Source organism: Bombus huntii, chromosome 13, assembly GCF_024542735.1.
Source record: "Bombus huntii isolate Logan2020A chromosome 13, iyBomHunt1.1, whole genome shotgun sequence".
Classification (NCBI taxonomy): Eukaryota; Metazoa; Arthropoda; class Insecta; order Hymenoptera; family Apidae; genus Bombus; species Bombus huntii.
The window spans coordinates 8187659-8206723 of record NC_066250.1 but is presented as its reverse complement, the minus strand read 5'-3'; the positions used below and the strand labels follow the sequence as shown (position 1 = coordinate 8206723).

Here is a 19065-nt window from a genome sequence, read left to right as displayed (position 1 = left end):
AAACCATATTTCACATATAATATTTTTACTATATCTCGTTAACGTTTGACATTAACAATAACAATCACTCTCTTCAACGCAATATTCCTTTAGATATCCATTTGAAGTCAGGTTACTTGAATTCAAACGACTTGATTTCAACTAACTTGACCAATTTGAACGAGGCTTTACAATAATGACGTGTTAATTTTTAGGATCTGTTTTATTTCTCAAAAAGTACAAAAAGATTACAGAGAAAAAGATGCACTGTACGTATAATGATGTGGATACAGACAGATAGACAGACAGATAGAATCCAAGATCGAGTTGGTGATACGCCACGAGGTTTCACCTAAGATGAACTTCTCAATTTGGCTCATCGTTCAGTTCATGGTGCCTTACCGGATTAGTGGATCCTGAAAATCCCCATTAGGCGTATCATTTGTGACTTGCACCTATTATACACATTGTTAGATTGTGAGAAAAACAGGATAAATTAAGATTTTCTACTGTTAAACAAACGCCCACTCTAGGACAGAATAAAACTTTACCATGATTTCCGGTAGCATTTATTTCCAATAAGCTAGATACAAAAAGCTTATCTACGAATAATGAAAAGTGTAAAAATAAGGAAAATTCCCATAAATCGAAACGGGAAACTGATACTGATACTATTATCTATTTTAAACTCCTATTTACTCCTACGCTAAGTAAATACATCTACAAAGGGAATATATTACGAACCAAATTTATTTTAAGCCTTACGATCACTCGTAGCACACAGACGTGAAGGAAAGGCGTTAAAGGGTGCAGAGAAATAGAAAAACCTCGCTAAAATAAATTATCTTTTTATTCCATTAGCAATTACAACGTTTTGTAATTCGACTGACATTTCTTGTTCACTAAGCAACGTGTCGTTCGTATACCGTTTACATCCTCCTAAACACACAACCTTCCCTTTTCTCTTACTTTTTTTAATAACAATGATCGATCCGACTAGTTACACTTCATCACCTCTCATGACGGCTACGTTATATATCGTCTTTGTAGGGAAGAAGAAAAAAGACAATACGAATGTTAACAGAGACGATGAAAACGATTAATACTGTATGAGACACATTTAAGCAATTCATCACACTGAATTCTAACGTCATCCAATGATGACAATATTCTGTGTAGGCACGGTAATAACAGATATGCAGATTCATTGCAACAGCTATCAGACTTGCCTATAAAATTTGTCAAATCCCTGTTTCGTTATCATTCACACCTTAAAACGCAAAATATAAAATCTTTGGCCTGACTAAAAAAAACTCTCGTACATGCTATACGTTTTACAAAAATTTGAAAGCTCATTCGTTATAAAAGTACCTTTCTTTTTCTTTCATATAAGAGAATGTTCGTCATTTTCTCTCATTTTTTAAGGTATCGATGTGAGAACGATCACAATTGTGTTTTTCCATGTATCATGTGACATGTGACATGGTTTCGTTCGCGATTTACATTTGTCTGCTTTGAATCGCTGACAATAGATTACTAATTCGATATTAAGTTTAGTTGCAAGTACGTGTTTACAACGATTTACTCAATAATGCTCGGTAATTTTCTTTGACAATAATTTTAATTTCTTAACCACAGCTAATCTAGTGTGCAGTAAAATAGAGAATTTGCGATTATACGATGAAAAATTCTTATACTGTTTAATAATAATGACTGAATTACTTTTCTAACACAAAGTCGCTAAATTAAAATATACTTAGTTTTCCAAGAATGTCAATGATAAAATATAAAATTTATTAATAATACCGATTCGAAACCTAAAGCCAGGTACAACGTACAAATAAATTTATAATTTTCCTTCGTTCCGTCTCAAATATTTAAGTTACCTTATCCTCGCATCTGTTAACTCAAGTTATTACTTTAAAAAGAACGAATAAATTCGTTTATATATTACCCTCTCCCACTTTCTTTCGATTTTCTCTAACACATAATATAAACGACAATTCAGAAAAAATTTGCAACTTTAATGTAACAAAATCTTCATATAAATATCATTAAACAAACATAACAGTGACTTATAATGCCATATCTCATTACATATATTTACAAGATTCTCTTTTAAAATTAATGAAAATTCAATCCATCTAGAATCTGGTATGGTATGCCAAAATATGACAATGAACTTTTCCCTTTGTTTACAATGGTGCTTCTTAATTGCATTACCATCATTGTTTATCGCAGTTTTACATAGGCTTGCAAGGTTTTTAATGCAGATTACATGTAATAACTACAATCCTGTCATCGGTGAGATACATTTTATATAATAAAAGATTACTGAATTGTCTTCCAGAACTTACCACTGCCTTTAATACCTTTGACCTTTTGTTGCTTCTTCTTTGCATCCGGTGGAGCTGACAATGCTTCCCTGCTTGATTCGCTTCCTGCAGATCCAGAACTGCCTCCGGCCATATCAGCTTCCTGCACACCACCACCTCCAGCTTGTGCAGCGAGTGACTTCTTTATGTTAGCAATCTAACAACAGAAAAAATAGAAATTTATCAGCACAAGCATTTGTGTTTTATCAGAGTACATGTTACTTACATCTCTCTGTATCCTTTCTTTGTGATAAGTAGCCTTTTGTTTTTCTACGTTAGCTCTTGTGACTTGTTCCTCGATACATGCTAACACTGTATCACAAGCCTGACCCCAAGCAGCTAATGTCTCAGCCACAACACCTGTATCGTCAGGCCTAACATCGCGTCCTAAACCAGCATAATCCACCTCTAACTGTGAATTTTTTTGGTCTAATTTACCATGTATTATGTCTGCATAGATCGCTTCTATTATTAAGTCCTCTAAATCTCTAACATTTTTTATATCTAACTCTTCCAATAATAAAGAATATGGTATGCATCTGGACTTTGTGGCTAATGTTACAATGGTCAGATGTTGGAGCTTTTTCTTTTGAGTGGCAGTCAATTCTAAAACCTTATCTTTATTTTCTAAATATTCTTTATAAGTCCCATAGGCAAATAAATTCAGAGTATTCCAATACTGAACATAAGGTCCATTCTCTAATTCTTTGATATTAGGCATATCTAATAACTCTCCAAATACATGCACTCCTGGTGTCTCTACCGCTTGCTTAATAAGCTCTATGGCAGCTGCTCCTTTGGCAGTTTTTGCTAACAATACAAATTGCTCCAAAGGATTGCTAGTTGACTTTTCTGTGGTAGTTCCAGCAGTCATATTGAACCTGTTGAATAAACATTAATCAATGGAATAAACCAACGTGTTGGTACCTAACGAATCTCCTAAAAATAACTAAGAAAAATCCGTTACTATAACCACAGGCTTATAAAGTGTCTATTTATAGATTTGTAATTCATTCAGACTTAAAAGTAACATTATATATGATAGGTTAGAAACTGCTCAATCTTCATATACTCTTCGCTCTAATATTATTACCGAGATTCAAAAGCCATTTCGTTAATCAAGAAAATTTAAACAGAGCACACATTCATTACATAAGGTGAACTTACTTTGTTCGATGTTTACAAATATCGAATGACTTTCCCTATCGTATGTGCTTTCGGAAGTGAGCAAGCATGTATGTAAATACAATCGTGCAAGTCGTACCACAGAAAAGGAAATGGTACTTTCACCAGATGACGATCTCTACGAACTATTGTCTTACGAAAAAGGCGAATGAAGGATGGACAACGACAAAATATTATACAGAAGAATCATTGAAAGAAAAAACTTGACCCAACATATTTCAAGAGAGAATCAATACGTTCTTTGCGAAGTTATTTCGTTTTACGTGGATGTTGCCAGTACTGACAAACACTGGCTCGTGCTTGGGATAACTTCAATGTGTTGTACTCTGTTTGACAGAAGAGAGGGGAATGTGTTGTTCTCCGCGAATGCGAACGGTTTATGTTAATAGTCTTTCCAAATGATCGTGCTGTTTGATGGGAAATAGTGAACGGAAAAATTTCAAGATTGCAGTTCGTCGGACGATACTGCGCTTGAAAATTCCTGGCAACGGATAGTACAAAATGAAGCCTTTAATCGAGTTCGAGGAATGTTTGCGAGACACGCCAAAGTTTCGGTGAGAATCACTTGAAAAATCTACGCTTCTATCTCTGTGTTTGCTTAGTGTGCTCTACTCTGTTGCACTCCATGCACGCGCAACTTCGAATAATATCACTTAATGCACCACATTGATAATGCGTTTGATTAATAAAAATAAGTATCTTGCGAATATTACTTTCTTATTTCGTAGATCCTGCATCGAGGAAGTAGAGGCAAACGTTGATCTACTCGAACAAAAATTAGACAAGGTATTCATAAATAATTTATAAAAAAAAGAGAAATGAGGTGAAAAAGATATGAAAGTTTTTTCTAGCCATATTATATTATTTATAGTAATGTAAAAAGGTTATGTTATTTCGTATTACTCCAAAATAAATTATTGATACTACAAATTACTAAGGGAATTTAAATGTAATAATTTTAACTGTCAATCTATTTTGACAGTAGTTTCCTGCATTGTCAATTACATTGTAGTAGACTATGTTACATAAGCAATCTCATAGCTATCAAAAGAATTATTGTGATAATCATCTATTTTCTGAGAAAAGCTAAAAATAAAAATCTTTACAGGTGTTAAAAAACTGTAGCCAGATGATTGACACTGGAAAACTTTTTGTAGGACAGCAAAGGTATGTTATGATTTGTAAATTATATGTAATTAATGAATTGGAGTTACATCATGGTTAATAGAATCTTATAACAGAACCATAAATATTTGATTGGTTGTATAAAATATGTCATTAAGGAACTACTCATCGTTTCAAGTGAAATATATTCAATGATAAAATGGAAGAGGGTGATACCAAGCAATAGAGAAGAGTCAGGAAACATATGAATTACAGCTCTGTTGAGAATGACTCATACATATGGTAGCCAGTTTAACATATACAGTGATACAGATGAAACACTTGCTGCTCAGGGATTATGCACTTCCTATTGATCTTTTATATTATGTTCAAATAAAAATATTTTTTTGTAAAACAAACATTTTTGTATTATTTTAAATACTTTTTAATATAACAAATTACCCTTAATGTTGATATTTAATTTATGTGATGACTCTATTTCTATTTAGAATTTTTCTAATCTATTTATTTAAAAAGATATTAAAAAATTACTGTATGCATTGTTTTGTTTCCAGCCAATTTGCCAATAGCCTGTGGGAATTATCTCTTTACTTTACTGATGATTCAGAGATAATGGCCTTACTCAATAAACTAATTCATGCTTTACAAGAAATGAACAAGTTTCATACTATTTTATTAGATCAAGCATCTAGAACAGTAATTAAAGATCTTAACTCATTCATCAAAAGGTAATTTAACTAATTAATTACATAATCATATGTAATCTACATATTTATCTGTATACACATGTAACATTCTTAATATTCTTATTGTTCTTATATAACATTCTTATTATTTTTTAGTGACATTAAGAGGGTGAAAGAATCTCGCCATTACTTTGAAAAAATCTCTGCAGACTTAGATATAGCATTAAACCGAAATTCCCAAGTTCCAAAGTCCAGACCGGCAGAGTATGAAGAAACTTCAAATATTTTATCAGCTACGAGATCCTGTTTCCGGCATACAGCTTTGGATTATATTCATTCTTTAACGATGATACAAGCGCGTAAGCGACATGAAATATTGGGTACCCTACTTAATTATATGAATGCGTGTATTACTTATTACCATCAAGGTAGCGATCTAGCGCAAGATTTGGATCCATTTCTAAAAGATCTCGGGGAGAACTTAATTAAAATGAGGGCCGATTCCGTAAAACTCGAGAAAGAAATGGAAAATCGGCATATTTACGTTACGAATAGAGACTTAATACCTTCTCCAGTACCTAGTAATCCTAAGATGGAAGGCTACCTCTTTAAACGCACTAGTAATGCATTTAAAACATGGAACAGAAGGTGGTTTTGTTTAAGAGACCATCAACTAGTATATAGAAAAAGGACTGGTGATAATGATTTCACTATTATGGAAGAAGATCTTCGTCTTTGCACTGTGAAACCAGTAGTTGACTGTGATAGAAGAAATTGTTTCGAAGTATTAAGTCCTACAAAGTGAGCAGTCATTAGTAATCATAATACAATTTGATATAGTGGTAGATTATTTTATGGTTATACAGTCATGAATTTTCTATTTAGATGCTTTATTGAATTAAATAACTTTAAAGAATAAATTTAACTTATAGAAGTCACATATTACAAGCTGATAGCGAAGAAGCTTATTTAGCATGGGTAACTGCCATGCAGCAAGCGATTGGTGCTGCCATTCAAAGAGGTATGGGTGCTGGTACTATAGTTAGCATACGAGAATCACAGTCACAAAATGTTAGAGGATCGAACAGGCAACAGACAAAACCGAAATCAAGGTAAATATCAAAAACTGTACTGAATAATTAATTCAATTTAAACCATATTTTTAAAATATCATAATTAATTTTGTTTTGTATAGAGTCTGGGAGCAAATCCTAAAAATTGCTGGAAATGATACTTGCTGTGATTGTGGTGGTGCTAATCCAAGATGGGCCAGTATCAATCTTGGAATTACACTTTGCATAGGTATAAATCACTTTTTCACGATAATGATAATTAAATTTTCTTCAAAACTTTCTTTCAACAATTCTTTCTTTTCAGAATGCTCTGGAGTGCATAGAAGTTTAGGGGTTCATTATAGTAAAGTTCGTTCTCTGACGTTAGATGACTGGGAACCAGAGATACTAAAAGTAATGGCAGAGCTTGGAAACACTGTAGTGAATAATGTTTATGAAGCTCTACCAATACCTTCTAATATTATTAGAGCTACTCCAAAATGCAATGGGTACGTAACACTAGTATAAAAAGCAATACTCACTCTTCTGCCAAAAGTAATAAATCTGATCAAAGTATATAGCTGAATATTTGTTGTAAATTGACAGTAATATACGTGAAGCTTGGATAAGAGCGAAATATGTAGAGCGTAAATTCGTGAAGCCTTTAAGCAACATGATCTCGTCTGGGCAACACACGAGTCGCGATAAAATGCATTTTCGCAAATGGAGTGTCCGTAAATTGCGTCGTCGACCGCGGAGTTGCGACAAAATCGATAGCGCTAACCGCAACAAAACAACAACGTTATCATCCGTAAAAGAGGGTCATCATTCGACGAGTTCTGACGACAGCAAATATACATCGATCGAAAGTTTGAGTTCGGTCGATAAAGCGAAGAAAACCGAGAGAAATTCATTAAGCTCGGACGACAGCACGAATATGGATCTAAAGAATGATTCTACACTGTATGGGAAAATTTTAGCACGGCCACGTAGCGACATAAACGAAAGTAATCCTAAGGCTGTCGATAGCAATACGGAATCGAACATCGAGAACGAACTTCTTATTCCTGAAATCAAGGACAATACGATTGCCACGAGCAATTCGGAGAATAGCCTGTCGATAAAAAGCGAAGTGTCCTTAAGCACAGAGGTATCCGATGTGAAAGATACGTTTGAGAATAAAGACGCGGGAACGGAAAAACAGTGTAAAATAGAATCCGACGTGTTAATGTTCGGATGCGATTTACCAAAGCCAACGATCGATAATAGCTTAGAATTAAGTTCTGACCAAGATTCGACTGCCGGCGAAGATGAAGAGTTCACAGACGAGGAGGATATCGAGAATTTGCATCCTGAGATGCTTCTTTACAAAGCTGCTGCAGCACACAATCTTCCTGTGATGTGCGCAGCTTTGGCAGCTGGTGCTGATAAGTCATGGACGAATGTTAACGACAGAGGAAGAAACGCTCTGCATCAGGCAATTATAAGTGTAAGTATACAAATTGTTGTCTAAATTCTTTGATAATTTAATTTTGTCTAATACAGGGTTCTGTGATGTCTTGTGAATATCTGATTCTGAATGGAGCACGTATTAATTGTCAAGATGCTGATGGGAAAACACCACTGTACTTGGCTACGGAATTAGGTATATATCTTTTTCTGTTTGTAATAAATTCTATATTTTAAGAAGTTTACTATAAATTTGGTTATTTGTTTAAAATATCTAGGCCATACTGCCCAAGTATGTTTGTTACTAAAACATCGCGCCGATCAACATATCGAAGATGAAAGTGGTGTAAAGCCACTGTCAATAGCTGTAAAAGAAGCTAATGCGGACATTGTTACGTTGTAAGTGCGAAGTAAATTTATTTTATTAAGGAAATTTCATTGTAATTTCATTTTATGTATGTTTCAGATTGAGACTTGGTCTTCTAAACGAAGAGATGAAAGACTCGGAGATCGGAATCAGCGGCGATGAAACTTTCAACGACGTCGTTCGCGACTTCAGCCAGCTAGCTTGCTCTCATCCAGAACGACTGCAACGACGAAATGAAAGTAACAATCCGTCGCAACCGCCCGAATGAGGTTTAAGAACGTGCAAAGTTTATTTGCAAAATCTAAAAAGCAGGCTACAACGGAAGGAGAAGAAGGAGTGCGGTACATCGAAAATGTCGTCTTTCAGTTCCTTGCAGGGTAATAAAGTTGATTAATGAGTAATGAAGTAAGTACGAAGAACGTGATCCGAAGCTTTACGATATAAACAATCGAAAACGAGAAACAAAGACAACACCGTGGAAGTCGTACCTTTTAAACTTTGATCTCTGTGCGACAAAGGTTTATTGAAATTTATTAGCATTTTGTATTCCTATTAAAGAAAAAGAGAAAACAACACATAGCTAGAGAAGTATCACATGTACTGCGCGCGCGCGAGAGAGACAGAGAGAGAGAGAGAGAAGAAAGAAGAAAATATTATATTTTGCTTACACGGGAAATTTACGCTGTCCAGTGATAAAATATTAAGATGCCAATCTTTTTGTATACCTTCCCTCCTGGTTTCCTACCAAATATACAGAAAGAAATGTCGCGATAATAATTTGTGCGCGCGCTCTGTATATATTTTAAAGACGATCTTACAGATTTAAACAAATTTCACAACAGATATACCATATAGCATAAATGCAACCTGGAATTTGAAAAACTTTTACGAATACCTATGGCAAAGTGTAAATTGTATTACTAAGTAGATATTTATATATCGTTTATGTGATACGAAAGATACGTGACAAAGTAGTTTTAAATTCTACATTATGAAAAAGTTAATGGCCGACGCGTTTTCGATATGATATGGTCTAGCGGTGGAAGAACAATTTTATACATATATCTGTTTTTATATACTTAACACTACCAGCGATGTATGTGCGACTGGTACTAAGAAACTTATTCTTTCTTTTTCTTTTTTTTTTTTTTAATTAAAAGTAGTGATTTCGATGCTATATAATTAGCATCGATTTAATTGTGACATTATAAATACATAGAATTATGTAGTTTATCTAATAGTTACATTTATAAAAAATTGTAAACTGCACCTATTAGATTACCAAAATAGAATAACAATAATTCTATATAGTTCCGTATTATATATATATATATATATATATATATATATATATCGAATTTGTTGCCAAAAATTAATCATTTGTACATACAAACTTGTAGATCTGATCGCTATCTGATGTTAATTCTTGAACAAATGCTTTACTTGTGCAAATCCTCTAAAGTTAACACTCGAGAAACATTATTTAAAGAAACATATAAAAAGTATTTGCATTTACAACATGTTTATAACAGGTTCAATTTCATTCTGCTTGCTGCGTTTTATCCATTTAGGACGGTTGAATTAGTGTTCTTTGTTTGTGACTTGTACAACGAATAAGTTATGCTTCCTTTTGTGCATATTTTAATACTATATAACTAACTATGTTGAACAGTATTTATGAGAAATTTATAGAGTAATGCATGATTTTCAGTCTACTTGTACGTAATAGAAAAAAGAAATTTATATAAGAATTGAAAAAAAAGAAACAATACCAATCATTGTTGAATATTTTTTCATTGTTTAAGTAGAGAGGCTTTATTGATAGTTACGATTCAATGGTACAATGTTGTGATCATTGACATAGCTTTGTAAAACTTCTTTCGACGAGAGCTTTTATGAAAACGATGGGCGAATGATTTTCAGGTTTGATATATTTTTTTATTTGATATAGTATTACCATAGTTTCTTTTTCGAATCTGGTATTCGATTATTCGATATAAGAATCTTGTTTAATTAAGAAACAAGACTACAGTGGCGTAAGCATAATTCTAACGAAATGAGATACTCATCGTTGCACAAGCGAATAGCAGCAACAAAACTCTTCTATAATCTATTTTTTAATCTACGATATACTAGTATTTTATTACTTGTTGTTTTTACGCAAAGTAATTTTAAGAAAAAACGAAGAAATCTTTCGATTTCGTGACTGTGCGTTTTTCTACGCTTTGTTACGAATGATTTTTTATTACTCGAATTTTCATATATTATAAAAATTCTTTTCGTATGAAAAAATTAATTCTAGTACTTGTATTTTGTACTTAGTTCTTTTTTTTACCCGTTTTATACGTACAATTGACAGAAAGGAAGGACGTTTAAACTAAAGGAAAATAACGATATTACAAATTGTTTCCATTACGAATAAAAAACGTCTTCCAAGAACACAATTTCTTTTCTAGAAATGGTAATATCATTAATCGTATAATTTCTTAATTGTAGAATCTTCTATTTGTTGAAACGTTGTCGATTATTGTAGAATCGTCACCAGTTACTGCCTAATTGCGAAACGTTGTTACAATAATTCCGCGGTACATACGTCTATAGGCAAGTTAAACAAACAGTATGGTTTCTCTGCTGCGCGACATTGTAATAAAATTGTAAACAGTCTAATTCATGTATCATACTTATACACAAACTTTACGTCATAAAGCAGTGATTATGCAAGTATACGTATTCTTTTTAATAATCCTTATCCTCGTAACTTGACGTTACAAATATTACGCAAATCGAGAAAGAAATCAGGAGAAAGGAGAAAAGATGTTTAGAAAAAATCTATATCTTTCACGAACGCGCGTTGCAATTAAGCACAATCTTTCAATTCTTTCCGTTATTTTATCAAATTTTGTGTGAATAGAAGGAACTTACGCAACGCTTTATTTGTTGTGAAAACGATCGAAATTACGGCGCAATTTATGAACCGTAGATTGATAAATCCCCCATTAAACGAAAGAAACGCTTATGCATCGTGTACGCATAATTTACGCGTTGCTCTCTTGCCAAGTTGCGTAAATTAATCCAAACGGGTCAATACCCTATCGCTGTATAGTTATCACTGTGTGTTCACACACATTCGTCCACGAATGCCCAAACTAATTTATCACCAATTTTTCTATCTTACATGTGAATGCTCCACTTTTCGTTGCTAGCATTTGTGTATTTACGTATTCCGTAAAGATAAAACGTACGAAATACGTCATCGCGTGAAGCGTTTCTTTAAATACCAAAATCTCAATAAACAGATCGTTCATCGAAAACGTAATTATCCATTAATTATCTCTATCCGTCAAAAATTAATTATGTAGCTATTAAAAATGCTGATTTCTAATTTGTCAAGATTGCCACTGAAATTATACGTAGATAATTACTAAGAAGGAAAATTTCTACTGTAATCTTCAGTTTTTTCGAATAATCGAAACTGATTAGGCAATTTGTTGCAAATTAATTGGAAAAAATGTATTCAGCATAGAAAGTGGAAACTATGGTCAGCCATCGCAGTTGCACAGTGATCTTCTGCCTATTCATTGGCTTGAAAATATGAAAACATCTCGGCCGTTGTCGATCACCAACCGTGGATTGGCTCGAGGATGATAGCAATGATAAGAAGAAACGTAGTCTCATTGGTAGAACGTGCCCTTCTCGTTGACTGATAAAGCACGTTGTTTGTCAATGTATCAATCGCACGCATTGGGACAAGTATGCAATCTCTTCACGCCATTGATCCACTGTGTTCACGCATTTCTTTCATTCTCTCCCTTTTGCTCACTACCGAGCCTCACGACGAGAACGTGATAATTTACGCTTCATAAAATTCAACTTTTTAAATATACGATAAAAAAAAATTGCTACGTATGTGAAAGAAATGACGGATAGAAAATTCCAGTTCTAATGGAAGAAAACGCATAAAGTGAAAATCGCATACGATGCACAAAGATAAGTCCAATTAAAAGATGAAAATATCAAAGTGTTGATTTCTAATAAAGAAAGATAGAGGATAGAGTGTTTGTAAGGGAATCCGCGATCCGATTCTCGCTCGAAGAGCATGATAATGATGCACGATTCTATCCATCTGTAACTATGGCGGCAGACAGTCTACGATGCCTAGAAGAGCTCCTATTTCGAACGATTGCGGCCTCGAGAGTTTGCATATGTCATTCCACGCTTAGCCAGCACCACTAATTCTACTGACAGATACGAACAAGCGGCCGGCCCGATCATTAATTTAGCACGGCCACTTTCACGATCCGTTCTTTGAAGAAAACCAACGTCACCGGAATTACAAATTAGCCCTGAACGACCCAGCAACCTTCAAGGCTCCGCGAGACGAGCCGCGAAATGACTTACTCCGATCGTGGACTTCCAAGAAGGCAACCCAAAGAAGAAATTGATTGCACGGTAAAAATGAACCCACTTACTAACTTGCACGTTCGCTCTTGGAACAATAGTTCTAAGGTTAGCCGAGAGAATATATATTTATACGTTTCTTTTCTCACAGTCTAGGGGCAAATTACAGAGAAAGAGAGAGAGAGAGAGAGAGAGAGAGAGAGAAAGGGAAGAATGGAAAGGGAATTTGCATTGATAACCAAGGGGTTCTTTTCGAATTGTTAAACAGCGAACCGGCAAAACTAACCGATACGATGCATCCATCGGTGTAATTTATTTTTTACGACACCATGAAAGAAAGTATGAATTATAGCATTGATAAGGCCGCGGGCCTCTTTTGGTTTGAAGCCGTGTCATAAATCAAGCCTCCTGCAAAAAGTTTCAGCACGACTACAATTGAGATTGGCCATGGGCCACGAACGAACTTTTTTCTTCTTTTTATTTCCCTGTCGGCTTTATGCTTACTAGCTTCACGTCGAAATCGACAATAAAAACCGAACCGACGAACTTAATCGTGCACAGAAGAGAATCGCTAGTAAGGCGTAGCTATTTAGTTATACATGATACACGTTAAACGATTGTTACGCGAATCTTTTGCTTTTGCATATCATTTCACTTAATTTGCCTGTGGTTTCTTCCGCTAGTTTACTTCCGAATACTTCTTAATCCTTTTTGAAATATTTTTGATATACAACAGAATTAACGACTTTGACACTTTTTAGAAACGAAAGTTATGTTTCAAAAATGGATTTTTATTTATACACAATAGAAAAAATTGTTTATTAGTAGAATTAGTGGAACTAAATAACAATTTATATATTATCAACATCCTTAATATTTATGCAATGCAAAGGGTTAATATTAAAAGGGAATAAATAATAGTAAAGGGAATAAATAAAAGTAGTAATTTTCTTAAAAAATTTCTCAATATCTGTATTTGGCAAAAAGTAATTAATGTTTTATTCAACCCTTATTTCACTCGAAAGTTTTTTAAGTTTGAGTCTCTACTAATTATTTGACGCTTTTACCTCCAAATTTACCAGAACTGTAATTTCCTTTTATAAAACGTCTATTCTAACGAATTCCATCGTGTTAATTTCAAACTCTTATAAAAATCTTATCTTACTTACGAGACTATCTAATGGTAGAGAAAAATTCTTCGGATCTTTGGAATGATAAATCCTCTAATTATTCCAGCGTAGAAGACTTTGCCCAGTCTGATCAAAAGGATCAACGATCAATCTCGAGTTATAGCGGCAACATTCTTTTCATCTAGCGATTTTTCACCGAAGGAAAAAGACCTCGATGTGGGCGTCGAAATATATTTATGTATGTGGACATTTCTTGCGTTCTCGATATAACGCGAAGTGCGTAGATTCTCCGCCGAATGGAACTGGCTGCGTAGAAGATTAGAATGAACCGTAAAGTCCGACGTCTGGTCGATCGACGAAATTAGTATCGCTTACTCACCCTACTAATCACACACTGTCTGGCTGGCTTACGAAATTCTGGGTTCCTCGTACTCGACACCGGTCGCGACAAAACAACTCTGTTTCCCTATGCTCCTTTCGTCGGCTCTCTCTTCGATCCATACCTTCAGTATCCAGAGAAAAGCAAGTTTTTCGATCGATCCTTACGTCCAAGTGAAAAAATAGATTTAATTAGTGAGAAACAATAGTCTTTTTTTGACAAATACCTTTTACACAAAGATCTCTTCTACATTTGTGTGTACAAGTTTGTACATTGTGAATTATAACTTTCAAAGATTCTCTTGTACGATAGTAACAATGTTGATAATAAAAAAGATAAAAGTTTGCAAGTAAATTTTACAAATTGAAGGTCAATTGGTTTGTTGTAATAAATCGTTATGTTTGTAATAATTCAGACAAGTAGTTTAGAAAAAAGAATTTTTCTTTTTTACTTAATCCATTCAGGACCAATATCGCATTAACGCAACATTTTGTTTGAAACTTTCTTTTCACTCAATTTACGTTATTAAATTATATTTTTTACTATCGCTTACGAAGGAAAATTTCAAGGATTCGATTATATTCCTTTTTATCGCAATATTTTTCCTGTACAAATCCTACAATTTTATGAAATCTGAAGATACCGAAGAAATTCTCTTTGAATCATAAACATTTTCTTTACGTTCCCAATTTGTACGGCGATCTTCTGAAAAGTATCTACTATTTTTAATATATTTTTCTATTTAGGGAAAATGTGCTAACTACTTCATACTTTTCTATATCATTTCACACCTTAGCCCTTAATTTGGATCATGAAAGAGGTTTATGTTGAACTATCGACGGTCAACGAGGCGCGATACGTGTGAAGTAGGAAAGATGACTTACGATGGAAAAGAGGAAAGGTGGAACAACGGCAGAGGGAAACACGTTCGATGTTTCGCCACTTATAAATTCAATTCTCGTTAGAAGAGGCCGCGAAAGAGAAAACCGGGAGGAGAAAGGGAAGAAGCGAACAGATTTATAACATCCAGAATCCCCAGACGCAACCGTCTTATGAAACTATTTTTAGGTGTTTTTAGGGCCTCTCGAATTTAGGCCAGGTTTCTCAGAAATCGGGGGAACGAACGTGCGACAATGATACACACCTACGCCGATGACCGCGTTCGATCCACCTGTGATTTAATGAAAAATCATCTCCTTCGAATTTTCTTACATGCGAACGCATACCGTTTTGTTACACTCGCGTTTAAAAATACGAGAACACTTGCTTGATTACGACAAATGTTTGTAAAAAATTATGAAAAATTCCATCGAAAGCGAGTAATAAATTTATGAAGGTTAATAACATATTATAATTCAGAGATTTCAAAGATTCAGAATGTACATAATTTGATTATTTATTCTGTAGAAAATTTGGAAGCGATGGGTGATTTAATACTGGCAATTTATATATTTCAAACACGATTGAAAATGGCAAATGTCATCCTACTTTTGAACCAGGGTGCACACTGTGTGTATACACATCGATCATTTTGATATTTTCGACGTTATTTTCGAAGCGGTTTTCATTCTTGCTTATCTTAAATTATGGTGACCTGTTGAATACGGAGACTTATAATATAAAAAGGAAAGGAAAGGTACGATCAGGTGGAGAGGAGATCGTCGGAATTCGCGATTCACGCTCGCGATTCGCATTATCGTTGCTAGAGGCAGATTCGATCTAGCAATTTCGCGCTGCCGAGCCGTTAACCCAATAGCGATCGATTGATCCTTGTTAAAGTCATTCGCTGTGATCTCCGCATAGCGAACATTCCACGTGTGAACATCTGTTGCCAATCTGTTCGATCGGACGTCACACGTTTAATGTGAATTCGTTCGTCACCAATTTATTAGAAAGAAATTAGTTTACGAAACAAGAGACGCGATTTAATAACACGAAGATCGCGTCGATGATCTGAACTTTTCGCCGTTTTCTTTAACATTGCTCGATTTATTACACGCTGTATTGTTTTGCATGAAAAGAAGATTTTATCAAGTTGCTACAATTGTAATTGGTCTATCGTCAGTTATCAAGCATGCTAATGGAGGAGAAATTTGTTATAAATCACGCGTGCTCAATGTTAACAAAGTATTGTATATAATAAATTGATCATCGTAAATAATAAATTTTTTAATGCATAAACTACTTAAAAAAAATTCAGGTACTGTAATAGTTCCACTGCAAGGATTTTTAAATTCTAGAACAGATAATTCTCATAAACCTATAATAACGAAACTAGTTAAAAGAATGCATCGAATTATCTGGAAATGATGCTTAATATATATACCAATCTAATACATGATTTATCGGAGCTTTTACAATCGAATGGATGCCTTCACGATGATAATGATGAAATTTCTCAAAGGTATAAAAAATCTATCTAACTTCCTCGTGCTATCGCGATGGTGATTAAACTCACGCGAGGTGATTAAACCAAGGCGATTTAAAGAGAAATCACACACCTGACGCATAGTTAGCCTTTAAAGTACATACACACGCTGGTAGTAGAACGCAGCGGGAATTCGACGTAGTAAATTGCCCTCTTTTAACGGTAAAATGCGTCTTTAATTCATGTATCAAGACTCGTGCGTACGTGCGTGCGTGCGTACACCTGTAGCTGTGTTGTTACGTCATTTTCTTCAGGATATATGAAAATCGATCTGATTAGCATCAGACTGATGGATCATCGCGTGCACCTGTACTGCGGTTTCGCTCCAATTTCCAACGATCAATCGATACGTAGTAGATTGGTGTATTGCGCGTTTACAACCGCAATTTGGTTGATACGAAGCAACCAGCGTGGGAAATCGCGGTGATGCTTTCTAGAACGATTTATTGCGCTGCTACCGATTCCAGCAATCTTCATCAATTTGTTAACCCTTCGCATTCCTTTGCTTTTCCTCAGATCCATTTCTTTCACGCGTTACCCACATGTACATCATTGTACATCTATTTTCGTAATAGATAGGTATTCACGGAATAAAAACTGTGGATAAGTTTTAGAAAGACAGCTATAAAATTTGTTTTTTCACAATTTTCATCCGGAGATAAATAGCATGGAATTAATTTGAAAAGTATTCTTCGTAATCGATCATTTGTAATTTTATTATACCGCCAGTAAAGGATTAGAAATAATATTTCGCCATTCGATATGAAAGTAGTGAGAAAATAAATCATAAATATGAAACAGTGGCAATACGAGAATTATTCCTTTATGTTTTATATTATTTACATTTAAAGCAAAATTTGTATTTATTTTCTATTCCATAATTATTACTGCTGTGATTCAGAGATGCTCTTCGGTTATAATACTAATCCAAGGGAATTAAATACGTCCATTAAAGAATTCGCTGACATCGACGATCTGATCGATAACCAAAACTTAAGATCAAAGGTGCATCACTGGAGTTCGCTGAACTTGTCCAATCGGGCGATAACGGGATCCGCGAAATTATCAATTATAATTCCATTAGCACGGGATCATAGTGTGATAAAAGGCGACTTACGGGCAAGCAAATAGGTCAATATTGCGATGAACTGCACGATTTCTGACCTAGACAATGTGTTAAGAATATTCTGCATCGTTGACGCGAAATTAGATTACACGCTTCCAACGAAGTCAATAACAAACTGTACATGACACACTTGTGGCCGTTCATAATTACACACGACATAGTGCATTTGTGTGTACGAGTGGCGTGTATAAAAGTCGTAGAAGATGCGACGAATTCGTGGAAAGAGTCGATATCCGTGACGATACATACCCCTGTATCCATGTATCCAGCCAGCGAGAAAAATAAAATGATAATTCGATATTATTCGTAGCCTATTAATGGCGGACAATTGATTCGATCGTCACGATGTTTTCGGTTTCTTATGCGCAGCCACGTATCCGAAGTACACGTATCATCAGTGTGATAAACGAGTTCCTCGCTCGTTCAGTCGATTAACGTTTAATTGAAATCACGTAATGCTAAGCATAATCGTTACATCAATGTATCGATCGATTAAAGGGTGAAAGGAAAAATTGTAGCCGCCAGGGTCGAACAGGATGAACTATAAAAAATAAAACGATTCTACGTTACTCAGAAAAGACGAATGAAGATGTAATTCTCGATCGTGGGTCGGTACCATTAGCGTCATGTGAAATACGAAGTTTCCGCTAGATCAATAATATTTACATGTTAACAGCCACTGACGTAATATTTTCGTAGTTAGGATGTGGCAAGATAGACGGTTATCAATATCACGTTGTGCGTCTGTAGGGAAAAGAAAATTTCTTGAGAGAGGATGATACGTATTTGAAAACAAACTCTTCGTATTCCTCGTTGTCTTAATTTCAGAAATTCTATTCTAAAATTTTCCATCGGGACATTGAATCGAGTTGGAAATTGAGTTACTCCACGAAGAATATAATTATTACTAGACTGCGGATGTCGATAGAAATTTATATTTTCACGAACGTAATTAAACAAATGAAACCTACTTAGGGATCTGTTTTCTGCGCTAAATATCATAAGAAGTATTTTATAATTTAGATATTCTGTGTAATTCTTTACTATTCTGTGCAACTATTCTGTATTATTTGTAAACCAAGGTAATGGAATTTTATTCAAAATAGACAGAATCCATTATCAATGAACGGAAAAAAAATAAATTATTTCTGTATTTCTGCATACAGATAACGAGGTGCAGCGAGAATTTTTGTTCAAAGAATGTTTTCGATTACGAAATTATTTTATCACGGAACGATAATGCGCGACCCATTATTTCTTTCCACAGTAAGAAAGATCGTAAAGTTGGACTAAACTGCACATTGCGAACACAGGTTGCATCAGCCACGCGACATTTCCGGTGTCCGACACAGCTGGCCGTTCCTAGCGCCTTGCCTAGTTCCATCG

The 19065-nt window shown here is 34.6% G+C and overlaps 2 protein-coding genes across 6 annotated transcripts; one reads left to right on the top strand and one right to left on the bottom strand.

Annotated features, from left to right (window-relative positions):
- Positions 1-183: 183 nt before the first annotated feature.
- LOC126872375 (COP9 signalosome complex subunit 7b) lies at positions 184-7074 on the bottom strand. 5 transcript variants are annotated; one of them, XM_050632260.1, is made up of 4 exons: positions 6945-7074; positions 2581-3235; positions 2337-2511; positions 184-395 (listed from the first exon to the last, which is right to left on the bottom strand). In XM_050632260.1, exons 2-4 carry the CDS (start codon positions 3226-3228, stop codon positions 346-348), a joined length of 873 nt encoding a protein of 290 aa, XP_050488217.1. In that variant the 5' UTR covers positions 3229-3235; positions 6945-7074; the 3' UTR covers positions 184-345. The 5 variants fall into 5 exon arrangements, with proteins under 5 accessions (XP_050488217.1, XP_050488214.1, XP_050488215.1 ...); XM_050632257.1 differs by lacking the exon at positions 6945-7074 and adding an exon at positions 3448-3798; XM_050632258.1 differs by lacking the exon at positions 6945-7074 and adding an exon at positions 3522-3794.
- Positions 3859-10942, top strand: LOC126872360 (arf-GAP with coiled-coil, ANK repeat and PH domain-containing protein 2). Its single transcript, XM_050632231.1, has 12 exons — positions 3859-4093; positions 4268-4325; positions 4648-4706; positions 5219-5392; positions 5507-6151; positions 6283-6462; positions 6546-6652; positions 6728-6911; positions 7009-7891; positions 7948-8047; positions 8130-8250; positions 8318-10942. Exons 1-12 carry the CDS (start codon positions 4041-4043, stop codon positions 8484-8486), a joined length of 2733 nt encoding a protein of 910 aa, XP_050488188.1. The 5' UTR covers positions 3859-4040; the 3' UTR covers positions 8487-10942.
- Positions 10943-19065: the final 8123 nt, after the last annotated feature.

Excerpts from the sequence above, each read along its gene's own strand:
- LOC126872375 (XM_050632257.1), bottom strand. Across the intron at positions 2,512-2,580 it reads AAGAAAGGATACAGAGAGAT|ATTGCTAACATAAAGAAGTC; the intron begins GTAAGTAACATG and ends TTCTGTTGTTAG. Across the intron at positions 396-2,336 it reads CAAAGGTATTAAAGGCAGTG|GATCCACTAATCCGGTAAGG; the intron begins GTAAGTTCTGGA and ends GGGGATTTTCAG.
- LOC126872360 (XM_050632231.1), top strand. The coding sequence starts at position 4,041 with ATGAAGCCTTTAATCGAGTTCGAGGAATGTTTGCGAGACACGCCAAAG. Across the intron at positions 4,094-4,267 it reads CGAGACACGCCAAAGTTTCG|ATCCTGCATCGAGGAAGTAG; the intron begins GTGAGAATCACT and ends CTTATTTCGTAG. Across the intron at positions 8,251-8,317 it reads AATGCGGACATTGTTACGTT|ATTGAGACTTGGTCTTCTAA; the intron begins GTAAGTGCGAAG and ends TGTATGTTTCAG.